A 19,301-nucleotide genomic window follows, 5' to 3' on the forward strand; every position below is an offset into this window, starting at 1 on the left:
TGATAATAATCTTCCAGCTCACATATTGTCTACAGCTTTAGATAGGACCTAAAAATTATCTAAGGGCAGAACTTTAATTAGCAAGCGATCCCTTACAGACAGAATAATGGGGAAGGGATTTTGAAAAACTTCATCAGACATGACTAAAATGAGAAGGTAGGGAAATTAAAGGGAAAAACCTCTAAGGAATGACTCATTTTTGTGTTCTATGTCCTGAATCTGCATTGCTTGGCAGACAAAAAATAAGCAACTGAATTGCCCAGCTGCTGCCTCCAAAGAACTCTGCAATTAATCATCACAAAGGTCACAATGCTGGTAACACAGGCCAAAGTGAGAGAAGAGTTAAAAGAAGGCTGGTACCTTAGCTCACTATGCACCTCACAAAGCAAGTGGTAATATTTGAGAAATAAAGAGTGTGACAATGACAGGAAATTTTCAAAAAGATGTATTTCAGGTCTAAGAATTTGATCCCAAAAGCATGGATGAGTGAATTCCTGAACCAAACCCCGGGCCAGAGGCTTAGAAAAGACATCAAAGGGGGAGTTGAACTGGACAGGATTTGGACTTAACTGAGTGATAAGAACATTAAGAGGAAGAACATAGTTCAGGTTTCCTTATGCAACCAAATTTCACTGACTTTATACATCACCAAGAGACTTTCTACACTTGTTTTTGTAACTCCTTTCAAATCTGCAATGCCTTCCAAATATCTACTGCATAAAATTTGAATTTATCATCATGAAAACACAGAATCTCTATCTCCATGGACTAGTCATATTCCTTTTTTCTCTCACTCTTTCTGCTTCCCTCCCTTCCATAGGCGGCAGTTTTATGTGTACAGAGCCCAGCAAAACTGTCTTTGTTGCATGTTGAATCTCCATTCACCAACAGTTCTAACTAGAACTGATATTCCTAAAACCCTCTAGTAATCAATACTCCAAAAGGCACCTGCAGTGAGTGTATTCATTCTGAAGCCATTTCTACTAGAGCTCCTGTTCCAACCATCCTAAATGTGCTGGCAGATAGTTCCCTTTATTATGTACATTAACAAATTACCTGTTTGTGACCCTTTATTATTTGTCAAATGCCTCCTTGGCAATGAGCATATGAATATATATCTATACATATATATATATATACACACACATATCAAAAATTATCAATTATCCAGTTCACATTTCAGACACAGAAGAACCAAAAGAAAGATTAGGGAGAAACAAATTGAATTTTTTTTCTAAGAATGCTTGTTAAGGTTCTGATATACAGGCAAGGCTTGCAGTAAAATAGTGAAAATAAATAATTATACAAGCATATTTTATGTAAATATTCATTTATAATTAGCTATTCTGAAAGTATGTATAGCAGTTCAGAAACAATCCCATGACTCTGTAGGGCATATATGCACATATAAATGAGCACATGTATTTAGATCCTTGCAGATCTTGGGAGCTGCATAAATCAGCATACTTACATCAGAATAAACTCTGGATCCGATTACACGAGCATAATGTGGATTTGCCTGCATACAGTTGTGAGGACAATACACTCTGAAAAACAAACACATAAAGTAAGCTGCTATGTTCAGTACGTCTTATAAATGAAACCCATGTAGAAAGGAAATCAACATTGCTGGGTCTTCTTACCTTCATCTCTCCTATAAGAGATCAACGACATGAGCCAGCACTCGACAAAGTGCCTCCTTTCACTTAACTCCCAGTTTTGTTGTTGTTTGGGCTTTTGTTTGCTTATGTTTACTCACACTTTGGAATTTAAGCAGATAAAAAGTGTAAACAAAGGCCTATGGGACTGAGTTTGGAACTCAGGGTTGGCAGAATTTGGTAAAGGCGTAACTTGGCAAATCAGTGTGTCTGCCTGTCACTGTATGCTTCATAGCACATTTCTTCTCTGTGTTCACAACTTAGGTGTCTTGTTCAGGGTCATAGTCTTAGTTTCATCAACAGTTAATTTCCAGGTCACATCTCTGGCTGGAATGTCTCTGTTTGCACTGCGAATGCCTGCTGCTTTCTCAGCACTTCCTCTTACGTCTAATAAATATCTCAAACTTATCTGACACAAAATAAAAATTTATCTCCCATCAAGTCCCTGCTCTTCTGTGAGCTTCCCATCACAACACAATGTAAATATATTATTGCAGAAATCTCAGACATGGCCTTCATTGTACCTAGGTTCCTCTTTATCTAGTCCCTTACATGGCAACTGGACAGTAATTCTTACCACTCGTATTTAATGAAACCATGCTCCGGAGATCCCTTAGTGAGCTTTAACCATCGTAAGTACACATCAGACAGTTTGTGACTTACAGCAGCAGCCTCCCTTGTAATCTTGCTTGACTTGATTCTCCTCAATCAATTCAGATGTATTTAAACTAAAGATGGAAATCCTAACATACCATCTGTCCCTTCCAATTATCCCACAGGCTTTCTCCCTCATTGAAAATAAATGAACAGGTCCTTACAATATTTTCTGCATTTGGTAAATTTATATATAGTTCTTCTACCTTATTTCCAAGTTCCTATCAACTTATTCCTCCAACATACAAAATATGCTATGTGCTCATGCCTCAGGGCCTTTATGTTTCTCTTTTCTGCATGGAATGCTCTTTCTCCTGGTATCCTATTGCCATTGTAATATCCGATTGGCTGTGCTAATTTTCAAGAAGTTTCCAAAAGCTTGTTTTTAAATTGAAAAATCCAGTTCATAATAATTAAATACATTCTTAGAATTCAAGAAACCATCAATTCATATTTTTAAAAAAACAATGTTAATTCTTAGTTGATATTCTATGTGTCTATGTGTGTGTCTGTACATGTCTCTGTGTGTCTGTATATAGTTCTTCCTCTCCACATATACAAATAGGCACTTAAAACTGAAAACATTATTTTACATAGTATATGAGACTTAACATTGTAACTATATGAAAATAGCTTGAGAATGATCACATCCGTGTGTTTTCTAATTATATCAGTGATAATAATAATAATAATAATAATAATAATAATAATAATAACAATAACAATAATAACACTTAAATTGAATTTATCCTTACCAATTTAGATATATCCTCCTCAGGAGATAGCTTTAGTTGTTATTTCTAAAATTTGTGTGACACCATATAACACTCTAAACTGTGTATACTTTGTCAAATATATAAAGGTAAATCATAAATAATTTTTGGAGTGTGGATTATTATAAAGAACAAAGCTAGAGGTTCTGAAAACTGAAATATATCCCCACTGACTAGAAATGATCTCACTAAATGTAAAAACTACTGAGAATTCATCTTCTTCCTATGGCTGTCAAACTACCTCCCTTTCCCTAGGCTCATGCTGTTTGTATAAACTGTGCCTTACTCCTAACTCTCTGCATTAACGGCTTGAACTCTTGAACGGACTTGACCCTCTTCCTTCTTGAACGAGTTCAAGTAAAGAAAGGTGGGGCGGGACACTTGTTTATGCTGTTTTTACTATTATTCCTTATGTTCCTGAGAAGGGGTGATCTAATAGCCAGTCCTTGACTCCTGTTTGCTCTATGCTGTGAATAAAATTGCTAATCGCTCACTTTGACTTTCAATAGGTATTTAAAGTTCTAATTATTCACAGTGAGGCATATAAGGTTTACATCAATATTGAAGAAGAATAATTACTTATTATGTATTTAATATTTACTTCAAAGTTTACTTCGGATATGGAATCCCCGAGGACATGAAAATACAGTAAATTGTGGGTCTTCACATTCTTTTTGAGGTAATTCCATTAAGGATATAGAATAGCTATGTCTATGTTTAAGATCAGTTTTTCACACTGAAAGTGAGCCTCCTACAGACAGAAAAGGAAGAATCCTTTTCTAATCTAATTGGCTTTATTTTCAGTTACCAGCTGCAATTCAAGTCCTCTCATTTAGGAATCGCATAACAATGTTAAATGTGAATCATATTGATTTCTGTTGGAAGAACTTGTTGTAGAATGAATGTTATTGACAGTCCTACATGCATCTTACCCCACATTATTCTGGAGATAGGCAGGGCCTTTATGAAGGGAACTGGGCTAAATGATGTCAAAAGAGAAGAACCCTTATCCAATAGGATTAGTGCCCCTGCAAAAAGGGTAGATGGGAAAGAACTCTTCCATCATGTAAGAACACATGTAAGAACAACTGCAAGCTAGAGTGTAAGTCACATCAGTGACCAAGTCAGTAGCGCCTTGATCTTGGACTTCCAGTGTTCAGCAATATGAGAAATAAATACCTGACATTTATTATAATAGTTTATGTGAACTAGTACAAACCCTGTCTGACATATATGAACATGTGATCATGCATAAATTGTTATACCATGGTATGGCCAACACTTAGAGAAGGTACAATAGGGGTTCTGGGTCACATGTAATGTGCAATGTTTAGGGAGCAAGTCTAGATCATATACAATTCTATACCTTAGAACCAGAATTTTATAAAAACAGGTATCACAGACCAAAGTGCTACATATTAAGTGACTATGCAGATACATGTGCACATATACAAATCGCTATATTTATTACAAGGATAAGAAACTGTGCAAAGGATTACCTGGGGCAATGTGAAGCAGGTTTATGAAATGGACAAAGTTGTTCCACTGTAGTTTCACATGTCACAGCTTGAACTGAAGTTAATTAAGCAAAAACAAGTGAATTCCTTTGCAAAACATCCCATTCAAGGCAAGACAACAAGAAAATAATACTAACCTGTTACTTTGGAGACTGTGAAAGAATTAGCAGAACGATATTTGCTGAGAACAACAAAAAAAGTCAATCATTTTGGGCATTAGCAACAATGTAGCTCCTGGTACTGTTAAGAGCTTTAAATCTTTAAAAATGTTTGTTAAAATGTCTGGACAAATGCTGTAAGCACACATCATTTTTTCACATTAAATCTATACACTCATGTCCTTTCTTTACAGAGCCAGTTCAAGCCTTTAAAACAATCAATATAGAAAAAAATTGCAAAATGACAACTTTTTCAAATGGGTAGTGGTTATTTATTCAATTATTTACTTTTGTTAAAAGAACTAGAGTAAATGAATGAACATATTCTTTTTCTATGAATCATCCAGTAAAAAAGTAGTTATAAGATTAGACATACCATGATAGATTAAAATTTTTAACTGGTTTATGTATACTAAAATTTTAAGAAAATCATCTGCTATTGGGCTATCGTTAATTTGAAAGTGATATTTCAACATGATTTATCCATTAAGTTACTTGCCTAGTATTAAAGACCTTAATATTTTATTTCTACCACTTTCATATTTAGTGCTTAATATTTCTCATTTCTAATGTGATCCTACAAATTAAGATCTTTCTCTTTACAAAATGAAGAAACTAGATAATGTATCACATTTCATATTTCATTAGCATTTCTATAACAGTCAATCCAAAATGAAGTTTAAGAGAGAAAGACTGTCCCTTAGCACGTCGTCACCCGTATCTGCTTTAATAATGACTATAATTTATTAAGGATTATTTCTAAATTTTGCTAAGTGAATAAACTAATAAATTGTACTAAGAAGAAACATTGCCAATGAGTAAAGCCACACAATTTGTACACACAGAACGTCAGCACACCAATTTGCCAGGAACATTCTAAAGATTATATTTATAATTATGAATTCCATTTTTTGTTGTTTTTTTCAAGACAGGGTCTCACCATGAGCTCTGACTGTCCTGGCACTCACTGGCTGGCTTTGAACTCACAGAAATGTGCTTACTGTGCCAAATGCTGGGATTAAGGAAGTGCACCACTATAACCAGTAATGAATTCCAATTTAATCTATGAAGGTTCATGCAATTGTACGCTTACAAGGAAAGAGTATATGCTCCAATCCCTAAGGAAAGTTTCTTCTGTCACATTCAGTATTATCTTTTATATAGAAGGAAAATGACACTACTCAAAGACATTTCAAAAAAGTACACTACTCTACCTTGAAGCACACATGAAAATGTTCTCTTTTAGAATGCGACACATCATACTAAATTTGAGAAGCACTCAGAAAGTGATCAATGCTTTTCCTGTGTTTAAATTACACTTAAATAAACAAAAAAGACAAGAGTACATTGCATGGTTAGAAAACTCTTCAAAATCCTCTCTTCCTTGGTAATCATATTTATTATATTAGTCAAATTACCATTATGTGAAATAAGACATCATTTCATTGCATAAAATAACATGCAATAAATTAGCCTTCTTTAGGTTATTTTCTGTCATAGCTGAAAAATTTACTCCTTAACTTTAAAAGATAGCAATAATTTAAAAACATTTTTATTTTATACATGTAAGAGTTTTTTCCTACATGTATTTATATTCATCATGTGCATGCTTGATGCTTGCCAATTCCATGAGAAGGAGTTGGTTCCCCTGAAACTGGAATTTCAGACAGTTGTGCCCTTCAGTATGAGTGCTGGGAGCCAAATTCTGATTCTCTGAAAGGGTAGACAGTGCTTTAAAACACTGAGTCATCTCTTCAGCCCAGAAACTAACTATACATTTATATATACTTATTGAACCTCTTGAAAATTAAAAACTTTATCATGCCTCTAAGCAAAAAGATCTCCATCATTTAATGTATGAGAACTATAAGCTAAAATGAACTTTGAAAAAATTAGTAACTTCCCTTCCATAAATTCAATTTCATTTTATCTGAGAGAAAAAATAGTTTGGGCTCTTACCCAATTGTTTGAATGCCATTTCTGTTGGATTTGATGAAGTAATGTTTTCTCCCTTGTCGAGTGACATCTACCCACCCGCCATCATTGTCTATTATCCCATAGTGGATGGCAGCTCTGCAGATACTGGATTGCTTTCAGAGAAGGAAAAGACAGAAGATATTAAAGAATTCAAGCTCTATATGAAGAAGCAAATGACTCTTTATACAACTTTAACCTAAACAAACATTTCTGAAGAAAAATATCATACGATATACTTGATACAAGTTGCAATTTTCACATTAAAAATAGATACTGTATGAAAAGGTTGCACCCTGAAATAATTGTCATTTCTACTTACCATTTCATAGTGTACACTCCCAATGACTTTAGCTTTACTGTCCAAGCAGCCAGCAGGGCACTCATACCTAAGTGACAGTTGTGGGAAAGAAACTTTAGCTTCTCTGGATACCGGCACAGAATGCACGCATTTCTTTTATCTTGTCAACTGACGTTGGACTAACAGTGACACCCACCTGTTGCAGGTGGTCCCTTTACACTGGTCTCGTAATCTTACTTCACAAGAAACAATCTGAGCTAAAAGAAAAAAGAAACAAACAAAACCCAAATACTTTTAATAATTTCAATGCTTCTAAAATAGGTTTTGCATACTATTAAAACATGCTATTTTTCTTTCTTTCTTTCTTTCTTTCTTTCTTTCTTTCTTTCTTTCTTTCTTTCTTTCTTTCTTTCTTTCTTTCTTTTGAGACAAGAGTTTCTCTTTGTAGCCTTGGCTTTCCCAGATCTCACTCTGTAAATCAGGCTGACCTCAAACTCAGAGTTCCACCCACTTCTGCCTCCTGAGTGCTAGCATTAAAAAAGGTCTGTGCTGCTCAGCTAAAACATGTTTTTGATAGTTTGAAAATGTGCAAATAAAACTGGACAGTTATCATCTTTGCAAAGTCTAAGCATCTGATATGTGATTAAGCTCTTACACATCTGCTGAGTGCTGATGACTTCATTTCTGTTACTATCGTCTGATCTTGTCCGAACATGGGAATCATGGACTTGAGACTGCTGCCGTTCAATTTCATTTGTTTCTTCTTCTGGAGAGGTATAATACCTGTCTGACCCTTCTGCCAGAAGGAAAAAATTAAAAAATATGGACTTTACTTACATGAGGAAAAATTATTGACCAATGCTTTTCTACACCTATTAATTAAAAATTATACATTCAGTACTGTTTTTGGCACGGGCTGTTGCACAAGGTCATGGTTGTATGTACCACACTGAAGTGAAATACACATATTAGCCTTCAATTTATATGTGTGTGTGTCTGTGTATTTGGGCCTAGCTAATGTCCAGAGGACTCATCCCTAATCTAGTTCTAGTATGGCATCAATGTTTGGTTTTCATAAAGATATATGAAACTGGCCCTGTTGCCTAATAGCACCAGGGCTTAGGAAATCTGTATCTCTCCCATCCTCCAAATGAAAACATCCCCTAAAGGGTGGGTATACCCTTGGTATCTGTTCCAGATCAATTCCTATGGACTTTCTGACTTTTAAAATAAACCTCAAGGTGCAAAGATTTTCATTTTAAATAGAGAATAGTTTCAAGCTTGGCACTGAACTCTCCCAGCCTGGGTTGGCCTATAAGAAGAGCTTATTGCTGTCTTGCTGTCAAAAGGTGTTTATTTTCACTTGTGTTCCCAAACTCAGAACCTAGAAGAAAGATGTGGCTAAAGAGGAGTGTTGGTTTTAATAAGGATGCACCAATTACCGGTGAAGGGCAGAGAAGGTGCAGCTTAGAAGGTGTACGTACAAAGACCATCACAGGAGTGTATGCTTCAAAGTGGGCAAAGAAATCAAATCCGGATAAATGATAGAAACGGAGAATGGGGGCAAAAAAATCAAATCCGGATAAATGATAGAAAGGGAGAATGGGTGCTTCTGGTCTTATCACCTCCAAGGAACATTCAAACACAAACGCAAACAGCACATGGCTTTCCATGAGCATTGAGCAGGGAGGGAACATGGTTCCAGTTTCTTCAGCACACCCAATCTACATCAACCTTCATTTTTGTCATCAAAATAGAAAGTATAAGGTAAAACATAGCCACATGGATGCCCAAGACCACAGCTTTACCCAAATCCTTGTTATACAGATGATATCTCCAGGCATCATTAACAGGGCATTATATTTGTATTATGTGCTTCTGAGACACGATTGCAGGTTTTTAGGCTGGCCTTGAACTTACAGTACAGCTGAGCATGAGTTTGTACTCCTGATTCTCCTGCCTCCACTTTAGTAGTGCTGAGAGTAAAGGTGAGTCTGACTACTCTTGCTGCTAGTGATTCAGTCCAGGACTTCATTCATGTTAAACAAGCATACTACTACCTGAGCCCCATATTTTCATGTTAAGACTTCAAATATATTTGAGAGCACCAATTTTATAAGTTCTACAATGTAATCACACTCTTAAACTTGCTTCCTTGTAAGAAACATAGTCTATGGTGAGAGATGGAGAGGGGGGAAGGGGGATGGGGAGGAGGAGGGGGAGGGAAAGGGAGAGAGAGAGAGAGAGAGAGGAGAGAGAGAGAGAGAGAGAGAGAGAGAGAGAGAGAGAGAGAGAGAGAGAGAGAGAGAGATGTCTGACTCACTATGCATGGGTCAGTACAATATATAGAGACATACATTTGTTCAAACTTTCAAAGCATTAAAAATTAATTAACTTAAAGTGCTAAATCTTTAAACATGACAGTTAAGGAGAGAACTCCTAACAACACATTAAGAAGCTGTCTTTCTGATGTAGGAATAAGAGTTAGAAGCAGCTGTTTAAAACTTGCTACTGTTCTGTAGGTACATGACCCCTGTCATGATGGATTCTTTATATGAATCTTTAAAAAATAAGTTGAAATAATTATTCATAATTAAAAATACCTCTTCAAAATTCATCTGGAAACTAATGCAGGTTTAAACTTCTTTTTAATTTCTTGGCACTGGGGATGCCACTGGAGGCCTCATAGACATGTGGCAAATCCTAGCCTTTTGCTACACCTTGCAAGAACATGCACAATGCTAGACAGCTGACAAAGGTTTCAAAGTGAAAACTATAGCCATGAAACACTGACCTTTGTAGCACAAGTTTTCTCTACAGCCTCCTCCAAAACTAGGTGGGCAAGCAGAACAAGGTCGTCCGTGTTTGTAAGGTGCGTGGCCCCACCAGTTTCCCCTAAAGAAATGATGCACTCCGTTAAGACACTGTCTTACAGCACTATGAAGACATTGCAATATTCACTACATAAACATTTCCAGAGTAATGAAGCAAGCATCTTAAGATAAAGATTTCTGTATATATTTGGTGTGAGTTCCTTTTGGTCTAGACTTACGTATCATTAAATGCCTCCTTATATTGAAACTTTCAAAGTAACTTGACATAACAGTTATTAAAAACTTAAAAATCAAACATTTATCCAAAAATGAATTCAGAAGAATGTTTACCTGTTTCATGCATCCTAATAATTAATAGTTGTTAGTTGTGTGAGATTTTTAACATAATCTTTCATGTCTTCTTTACATATGTAAAACATATTTCTCAACTATGTGTAGCTGAAAACCTCTCATCAAAATTAATAAATATGGACACATAAATGGCACAGCAAATGAAGCTTAAAACACAAAACAACGTGTTTATTTCTTTAGATTGTAATAGTCCATTCCTTTTTTAAAATTTGATATTTTATTTATTTACATTTCAGATGTTATCCCCTTTCCCCATCTCCCCCCTCCCCAGGACAGATTTAGTCTATTCCTCTTGTGCATTGACTTGTGCATTTCAGCAACTATAATCACTTCCATGGAAGATAACTGAATTAAACCAATATGCTTTATGAATACACCTTGAAAATTAGAGAAATCAGAATTACAAAATTATTTTCACACTGAGAAAACTCTCTATTACAAACTAATGCCCTGTCTACTTACTTGGGAGAGTAATTGCACACCAAGTAGACGGCCTTGGGCCATATCTGCCCCCAGATGTTCATGTTGTGGCACAGACTGATGGCACAGCCTATTCTGCTACTAGTAGCCCACACCAGCTGTGTTAGAAAAAAGAGAGGCTCAGGGAGGGCTGAGATGAAATGAGACAGTAGTGCATCACAGGAAATGGATAAAAAACAAACTACAGATGCCCAGATCATTCATGCTAGAGATGTGTCCAACATCCGTCTTGCCCGTAATTAGGTTTGTGGTTTTTATGCAATTTATAAATAACACTTACAAGCAAAGAGCTCTCACAGCAGTACAATGTCAGAATTTTCAAAATACAAACCTACTAAATAATTCAAGGTTACATCTCCATTTTATGCTATGGCCACTTCTATAAAAAATGCTTACTAACCAAAGTAACAGAAGTCTGTATAAGAAGTAAACATGCAGTGCTCAGAAGCTCCCCCATTCTAGAAACAGGGCAACAGTGACCTTTGTCTACTCAAACCTGTCTTCCTTTGTTTGACTTAGAGATTAGGAATACATGCAATTCTAAACATGAATATGAAATATAAAATATATCCATACATATTATAAATTCTGCACATATGTAAATAGTGGAAATCAAACATAAATTATATTTTTGGCATCAAGTTATTTCAAAGATGGCAAATTGTTCCTTAACAATATTTACTGGGGCCAGAGTAAATTATTTTATATGTGAAGTCATTAAAATAACCCTTTAAGGGAAGTGTTTGGGCTTCTGTGATAGTGTTATTGCTTCTAGAAATCTTTTTGCCTATTCCAAGGGATTAACAATGCTACATGTTTTCTTAAATAATCACATTAAGTAAAGAAGAAAGATACACATGCTTATATGTTCTCTGGTAGTTACAGTAGCTAAATTGGAAGGAACCAACTGTAACTCATACAAAGCATACCTGAGTGTAGTGTGTACAAACAGGGCCAGAGCATCTGAAAGGACAGTAAGGGTTGCATTCATGTTCATATGGGTAGCTAAAGTCTCTCACTTCATCATACCATGCTTGTACATGAAAGGTTGGGGGTCGGTATCTGTTAGAAAAAAAAATCAAAGTAACAAGAAGAGTAAGAGAAAACATAAAACTAACATAGATTGACAAAGTTTGACAGAAAGCTCCTTCTGTGAAAGCTACAAGTCTTAAATATACAAATGATACAAAAAGAAGCTAGGAAATCGGTGACTCTTCTGATGGGATATTTGAGTTTTCTTTGTTTTGTGCTCTGATTTTTTAATCCTAGGCAACAAGCCTTTTTTTAATCCTAGGAAACTGCCAGTGATAGATTAATCAACATTTCATTTACTACATTTGTGTTTCCAAAAATTAAACGCTGTGTTTTCCACTACCTTCCCCAGTGTGCTCCCAAATTCTGTCCAATGGAGGGCAGCAGGTTCTCGGGTCCATGCTCCCACAAACACATTTCAGCCCAGGATTCTGCAGATCTTTCCAGGTCCACATCCCATGTCTACAGGGTAAACAGAAATAAAGCACAGACACACAATGTTCACACTGGACATTTCTTCAACTACGCATCATGGGCTCTTGTTTTCTCTCTTCTTTCTTAAGTGAATACATTGGTCTGATTTTTCTTCATCTGTCACAGAGAATTTTTTCTTCACCAGATTTCTCCTTAACTTCCCTGGCTATACCTGTTTCTCTTCTAGTGTGCCTAATTTAATTTTTTTAGAATTGCCAGAGTGATAAGAAATGAATTTACCTGACTCTTGCTCTTTAATGTAGCCAACAAAAATCCCACAGGTATCTAGAGCAAGGTTTCCTTATAGAGCCTGTAATACCTTCAGGACTTGATCCTGGTCTAAGCATCCTTTGGTGATTTGCCAACCAGGAATCTATCCTTAGATTTCTGTCCTACATTATCTAACATGGTGTATATGTTACCTTTTCAACTCCCCCCAAAGTAAGCTCTGCCTTCCATAATGCTCTCAGAACTTTGTTACATTCTTTGTTCGGCACTATTACCAAGCATGGCGATGTTTATGTCCACATCTACCTCTCCCAAGAGAGTATGGGTTGCCTGGAGGTAGTTGTTTTATTCCTGCTTGGACCTTTGGCCTATTTCCTGTGTTCATTATATAGATACAATGACAAATAAGAACATGTTGGATATATGAATAAATATTGATTTTGACTACAATAAAGTTTACACTACTCTTATTTACAAAATTCAGTAATGTTGATTGACTCATTTAAAACTAAGTTATGAAAATCAAAATGCAAATTGATAACAATGAAATTTTACAAGTTATACATTTAGTATTCAAGTTTTTACTGATTCAAAATGGGCTGTCCATGAAACATATTATTAAAATGACAAAACTATATATAAATGAGTACATTGGCACTTTCAGAACAGGACTCCACGTGAAAAGAGAACAGAAAAATAGTCCCAGGATTAGAACATTTGAACAACTTAAGGGATGAATCTGTAGAAGAGCAGACAGGACAAAATAACACATAGATATGTAAATACTTATGAGTCGATAGGTGACTTAATTAAGCTGTCAAAGAAATAAATGATGGAGTAATACGGTTGCCACAAAGGGATAATGGAAATAACAGGCATATGCCATATGTCTGTGTATTTGTTTGGTGGAATTTCAGAAGGCTGCAGTGTGCATACTGAGAGGCTAGTGATATGCAAGCCAGTAGACTGTAAGAACATGCAAAAGCAGTTCTAAAGAAAAAATATCTTCTGATGACTTAATTTTTTGGTTAATTATGTAGAGATAAATAACTTCTGAAAAATGATATAATAATATAATATATTATATATATAATATAATAATGAGAGTAATAAAAAATAAGTCTAGAATTATTAAACTCAGAAAGAAGATAAACAATAAGATAGTATTCTTTTTTAAGCCAAGAAAAATACACCATAAAGGCTAATGGCAAGTTAAACTATAGTGAGAGCAAAGAGATTTCGGGGCGGGGGGTGGGGAGGGAGATGGGCAGTAATGCGAAGAGAGCAAGACAGGCGGCTGGCTGAGCAATAATGGATGAGTAAGAGCAATTCAAGGTCAATGATGGAGAAATCTGGCCATAAAGGTTAGAAAGCAAGTGGAAAGCAAAGTCACGGACACTGAGATAGTTTAAGGCTGAGAGGTAGAGAACCAAAGAAAGGTAAAAGTGGGGTCCAGAAGACATGTTTTCTCTCCTTGATTTTAGAAACCAAAAGAACCGTAATATGACCAGAAGCTGAAAGATCTCAGGAAGGAAACTCAGCCTTTCTATGCTCACGTCCACACACACACACACACACACACACACACACAAACACACACACACACGTATATGTGCTGGCATGCACACACAGGTGCACATCCACATGTACATGCATGCACACACCCTCATATAGACACATACAAATGCATGTTCATTTATAAACACATATAGGTATGGAATTCTTTCTTGCTCACTCATATTTTTTATAATGAGCATTTCTTCCCTTTCTAGCCTTTATGATGTATTTTTCTTGGCTTAAAAAGAATACTATTTCATTGCTTTTCTTCTTACCAAGTTTAATAATTCTAGACTTATTTTTTTATTACTCTCATTGTTCTATATCGTTTTTCTGAAGTTATTTATCTCTACAGAGTTGTGAATATAAAATATGGAAAATGTTTTCACTATAAAAAGTAAAAGTTTACATCAAGTTACTATACTCTTGTTATAGTATGCCTTTATTATTTATTAAAGTACTAAAACATCTCTACATTCAAAAATTAAAGAGTGGTATACAATATTTGATTATAACTAAAAACTTTATTTTTATTTTCAATTAATATCAAATATTCCAAATTACCATAGACACCATAAGTATAGGCTGTCAATAAATATTAATCAGGTAAGAACTTTATTTGCTGATGTAAGTATGCTATTAATTAATTTCATTATTTAAGTTAAATTACACATTTTAATTTATTATATGAAATATTACTCAAGTGACTGTTATCTCTTCAACAAAACTTTACAAAAAAATTTGAATTTGAATGAAATCCTAGGGGATGAGCAAAATGCTGTATTCCTTTTGCATTCAGAAAATTGGAAAATAATTAGGTTTCCAGGCAGTCACCTAGAAAGTAAAGCATCCTTAAGAAACAACAATAAAAGGTTTGTTGCCCATCTTGAAACACAAGATTGCAGCCTTTCCTACAGTGCTTTAAGTCACATTGAAAAACCACACGAATCCATAGGTTTTCCAGTAGGCCAGCCTCACACTAAGGAACATCCAGAAACAGGAGGAAAACCACAAATAGAAATTATATGGCTAAAAATTAAAATACCTAGAGATTATTGTGTTGATTTTAAGATATTTATCTTACACAAAGTGTTGCAGATTTCTTGTCTCTCCATTTCAGTGAGAGCTGCTGTGACTTACTGCTGACAAATGCAGTGAGGCTTGGAAAATTCGGGGACTAGGTTATGAAACAGAGCTTCTATTTGGTTCTCTTTTCAGATACATCTTGCCTAACTTGAGCCAACATATTATGCAGCCAACCACAGGGGAAAGTTGGCAGGAAGGACACTGTGGAGAGACCACACAGGGGGATCAGCAGCTATGAGATTTCTTGGCCCAAGCTTGAGAACAAGAGAGTACAGACCCTCAGGTGATAGTGGCCCAAGTCCAGTAATAAAGAAAAGCCTCACCCCCTCCACCCACTCCCAGAGACCACCCAGATGAGACCATGGAAAAGGCCTGGAGACTCTATTGAAAGCCAGTTTCTTCTTGCTTTGCACTTGACTATGTACTCTGGCCTGTGAGGTTTTCCATAGTAACTGGAACTTTTGAGAGAAGATACACAACTGCTTCTAAATTCACAAATTTGTGTTCTCCAAAACAGTGTTTATATCTGTTATACAGAAAGTGAAATAAAATTTGAAATATGCTCAAACCTGTTTGGCTAACATTCCTTAACTATAAAATGTGTCAGATAAAATACAAGGTAACTCAGAAAGATGTCTTAAGGACTAAAATGTATTCATTCATGAACATATACATACAGGTATAATGTAACAACAATGAATGAAAACAGAGGCTGTGAATTTGAAAAGGAGAAAGGAGGAGCATGTTGGAGCACTTGGAGATAGAGAAATGAAGGGTGAAATGATCTAATTATATTATAATCTCAAAAAATTTTTTTTGAAAAAGCAACAACTAATTTTGCTGCTTAACACATTGAAAACAAGAGAAGAAAGTTAACAGAATCTATAATTTATCATTTATAATATATGTATATGTAAATATATTTATAAGGACTAAAGCAGAAAATCATGTAAATAAATTTAATTTTAAAACCATATTCAATAAATATTAATTAATAATAATTTTAATGTGATACTTTACCAAATTTAATTATGCCTAAGTGTTTAGGTGAAGACATACAATATAAAATTACTTTAAATTTCCAGAATAAAGTTCTAAAAATATAGTTGTCCTAGAAGAATTATTACTAAAGCCTAATGACAGCATGGTATACATATACATAGTTTTTAGTACACATATATTTGAGTACAGAGGATATTTCAGACTTTAGACTGCCAATAACTCATACCCATACTATTTAAATGAAGGTTGGACTGTTACAGATTTCTATTTGATTTTTGTTTTGTAAATCAAATCAAGATGGCTTAAGAGGCTTTTTTCTTCCTCAGAACTATTTACACGACCCTAATTTGAAGTCAACCTATACTAAACTTACCATTTCTTCATAAAATAGATGTTTGAGGTATGTAAAAAAAAAACAGTTATTTCCAAATTACATATAACACACAAACACACACACACACACACACACACACACACACACACACACAGACACACCTATGGGAAAGGGCTGTAACACATTGCTTCCGATTTGGGGATGACTTTAGGTTGTAACTACTCTGCCTCATTAGTTCTGAAGGACTCTGTAGTGCAAGGGAACATTCAGAAGACTCAGTGGCTAAGAGGCTACAGAGAAAGCAGCATTACCCTGAGGCAATGGATGTTTATTAATGCTTCCTAGAAACCACAGAGATACGACTTGGGCGTCTCTTAAAATCTACTTTCAAATGAAGCCTCTACAGTCATACAGAAAGCAGCAACCTAGCTATTTAGAACAATGCTGCTTCATTTTATTAATTTCCAAAATGGAAATTTAATATTCAGATAAACTCAAAAGACAGTATCAGTAGTCTGATTTTCCAGGAATATTATTTCAACATCATAGACATTAATGAGCCTGTCCTCAGGGGCTAGAGCAGACGTTAATCTGACACTATGCCTATATTTATCTACAAAATTTGTACTTACTCATCTCTTGCAATTGTCGAGGCCTTTATAGCCAAACTTTCCTCCTTGCTGGCCCACTAGAGCTTTCACTACCACACTTTGAAGGGCTTCTTGTCAAAATACAAATTATGACTCAGTTGTACAGGACGGAAGTCATGGCATGCCCAACACCTGGAGCCAAGACCAGTAAGAACACAAAGCAGCAAGGTTTGCATTTGTACACTCATTTTTCTTGGATGCTAAATTTATTAGTCTCTTTCCAAAGGGATTGTTTGTTCTTTTTTTCCTAAATTACCCAGAGATTCTCTTACGAACCGTTCACTCCAACACTCTTTACCATACTACTCTCTCAATCTTTTTAAACATACAATTTACTAGTTGTTACATTTTCTTCTTGCTCTGTCTCCATTGTTCTGAATCTTAATTCCCAAATGATAATTTTAAAAGCAGAACTCTGTTGTGATGTCTTGTGAGATTTCTGTGACTCTTAGTAATTCCTTCAGAGGAGATCTGATTGTACAAGTGTGTTTGTTCTGTGCTTCTCGTCTCACCAGATTCCCAACAGTGGGTAACAACATACTTGGGTGAGTTAGGTGCAAGTGGTAGAGTAACCATAATGAGCCTGTGTTATGCAAAAATAAAGCTCTGCAAACTTGAATTCTTTTTGTGAGTGCTATTACCTTTTATTAGACTTTTGGGTAAACCAAAGACTACATTGCCTTCATTACATTACTACAAACAATGCCTTCATTATTCATATTGATATTTTATTAAGATGGGAGTAGTATGTACTGAAGATACTTTGTCTCAAAAATAAGATGCTTAGTGATGGAGACACCCAGTGTTGACCTCCAGTCCCCACATGAGCATGCACACACACACACACACACACACACATACACATGCACGCACACACACACATGCACACACACATGCACACACACACATGTATACAATCACAAATGTTACACACACAAAATAAACAGACAAAAAATAATGATATAACTTATTGGTCTTTTACAGCCTTTATATCTTGATCAGTGGATATGGGATCAATTTGTGACAATGAATTTTTTTCATTAAGTATATTTATAGCCCAATAAATTTTAGAAATAAATTTCATTAGTTGTATTTATATCCCAACAAGTTTTAGAAAGTCAAACCTAGAAAAGTGTAGGATGCAAAAAAATTCTCACAATAAATTACAATGCCTATCTACATATGGTATTAGTTATTTTGCTCATCACTGGGACCAAAGAACTTGTCAGAAACAATGTCAAAAAGAACAGATTTGTTTTGGATCAGGTTTCTGAGAATTATAGTTCACCATAACTGTGAAGGTACTGTAGAGCAGCTGGCTTGAGGCAGAGTGACAAGAAAGCAGTAGCTTGTTACGTGGTAGCAACTAGAAAGGAGTGAACCAGAAGGCAACCTGACATGGGAATAGCCATCAAGTCCCATCCCCTCCATGTGACAAAACTCTTCTAACCTCCCAGAGCAGCACCATTAACTGGAGCCCAAATATTAAAACAGGTGAGATTTGGGGTGGCATTGTACAATCAACCTGTGACAAATAGCAATAACTTAGGTTTTTAAAGGTGAAGAAAATGCTAATTATTTCTATTTACTGTGAGTGAAAGATCTGTGGTTATTTTTTTAAAAGATTAAAAATGAAAAACCTCATTGAATGAATTAGTTTTAAAAAATCTTATGTAAACAGAGAAACTAAAACCACAATTTACCCCAAAACTTTCAGTTAAACCAAAGACAAATGCGAGTTTACACGCTTTCAACACAACTCTCTGTATTTGTATTTGTCCTGTACTCTTTGATTCTCTACACTGCTATTTACATATTTACATTGCATATATTTACATCCTATGCTGTTTATATTCATAATTATTCCATAAACGTGAAAAACCTGTATCTTTCCAGCCAGTGAGAGATATATACACCCAGTTCTATACACCCAGTTTCCCTTAATTTCTAGAATTAAAATTAGTTTGATAAGCAGAATATTTTTCATGAGACTTTTAAAGACTACTGAGGAATAATTTTTCCTGAACAGTTACAATATAAATGATGATACTGAACAAGGACAATGATGGTTTACATGTATGAGTTACATGTATATTCTCTGTTCCAATTCACCTCCTTGTCTCATATGTTCTCTGACTTCTGAACTGTGGGCACTGTGAAACAAGAGCTTACTGGAAAGAAAATCCCACTTACACTCAACTCCACCAAGATACCTTGTACAAAAAAGCCACAGACACT

At 35.3% G+C, this 19,301-nt stretch overlaps 1 protein-coding gene across 1 annotated transcript in view; it reads right to left on the minus strand.

Annotated features, from left to right (window-relative positions):
* Positions 1–19,301, minus strand: part of Crispld1 (cysteine rich secretory protein LCCL domain containing 1) — a 34,177-nt gene that overhangs the window by 4,683 nt on the left and 10,193 nt on the right. Inside the window, exons 3-13 of the mRNA XM_076924290.1 lie at positions 12,076–12,194; positions 11,630–11,762; positions 10,683–10,798; positions 9,830–9,930; positions 7,691–7,831; positions 7,232–7,292; positions 7,057–7,123; positions 6,720–6,850; positions 4,740–4,783; positions 4,585–4,657; positions 1,472–1,547 (exon numbers count right to left, since the gene is read on the minus strand). Of these exons, the coding sequence (XP_076780405.1) occupies positions 1,472–1,547; positions 4,585–4,657; positions 4,740–4,783; positions 6,720–6,850; positions 7,057–7,123; positions 7,232–7,292; positions 7,691–7,831; positions 9,830–9,930; positions 10,683–10,798; positions 11,630–11,762; positions 12,076–12,194 (1,062 nt within the window). The remainder of the gene's footprint in view (positions 1–1,471; positions 1,548–4,584; positions 4,658–4,739; positions 4,784–6,719; positions 6,851–7,056; positions 7,124–7,231; positions 7,293–7,690; positions 7,832–9,829; positions 9,931–10,682; positions 10,799–11,629; positions 11,763–12,075; positions 12,195–19,301) is intronic.

This window comes from Arvicanthis niloticus, chromosome 25 (assembly GCF_011762505.2).
Source record: "Arvicanthis niloticus isolate mArvNil1 chromosome 25, mArvNil1.pat.X, whole genome shotgun sequence".
Taxonomy (NCBI): Eukaryota; Metazoa; Chordata; class Mammalia; order Rodentia; family Muridae; genus Arvicanthis; species Arvicanthis niloticus.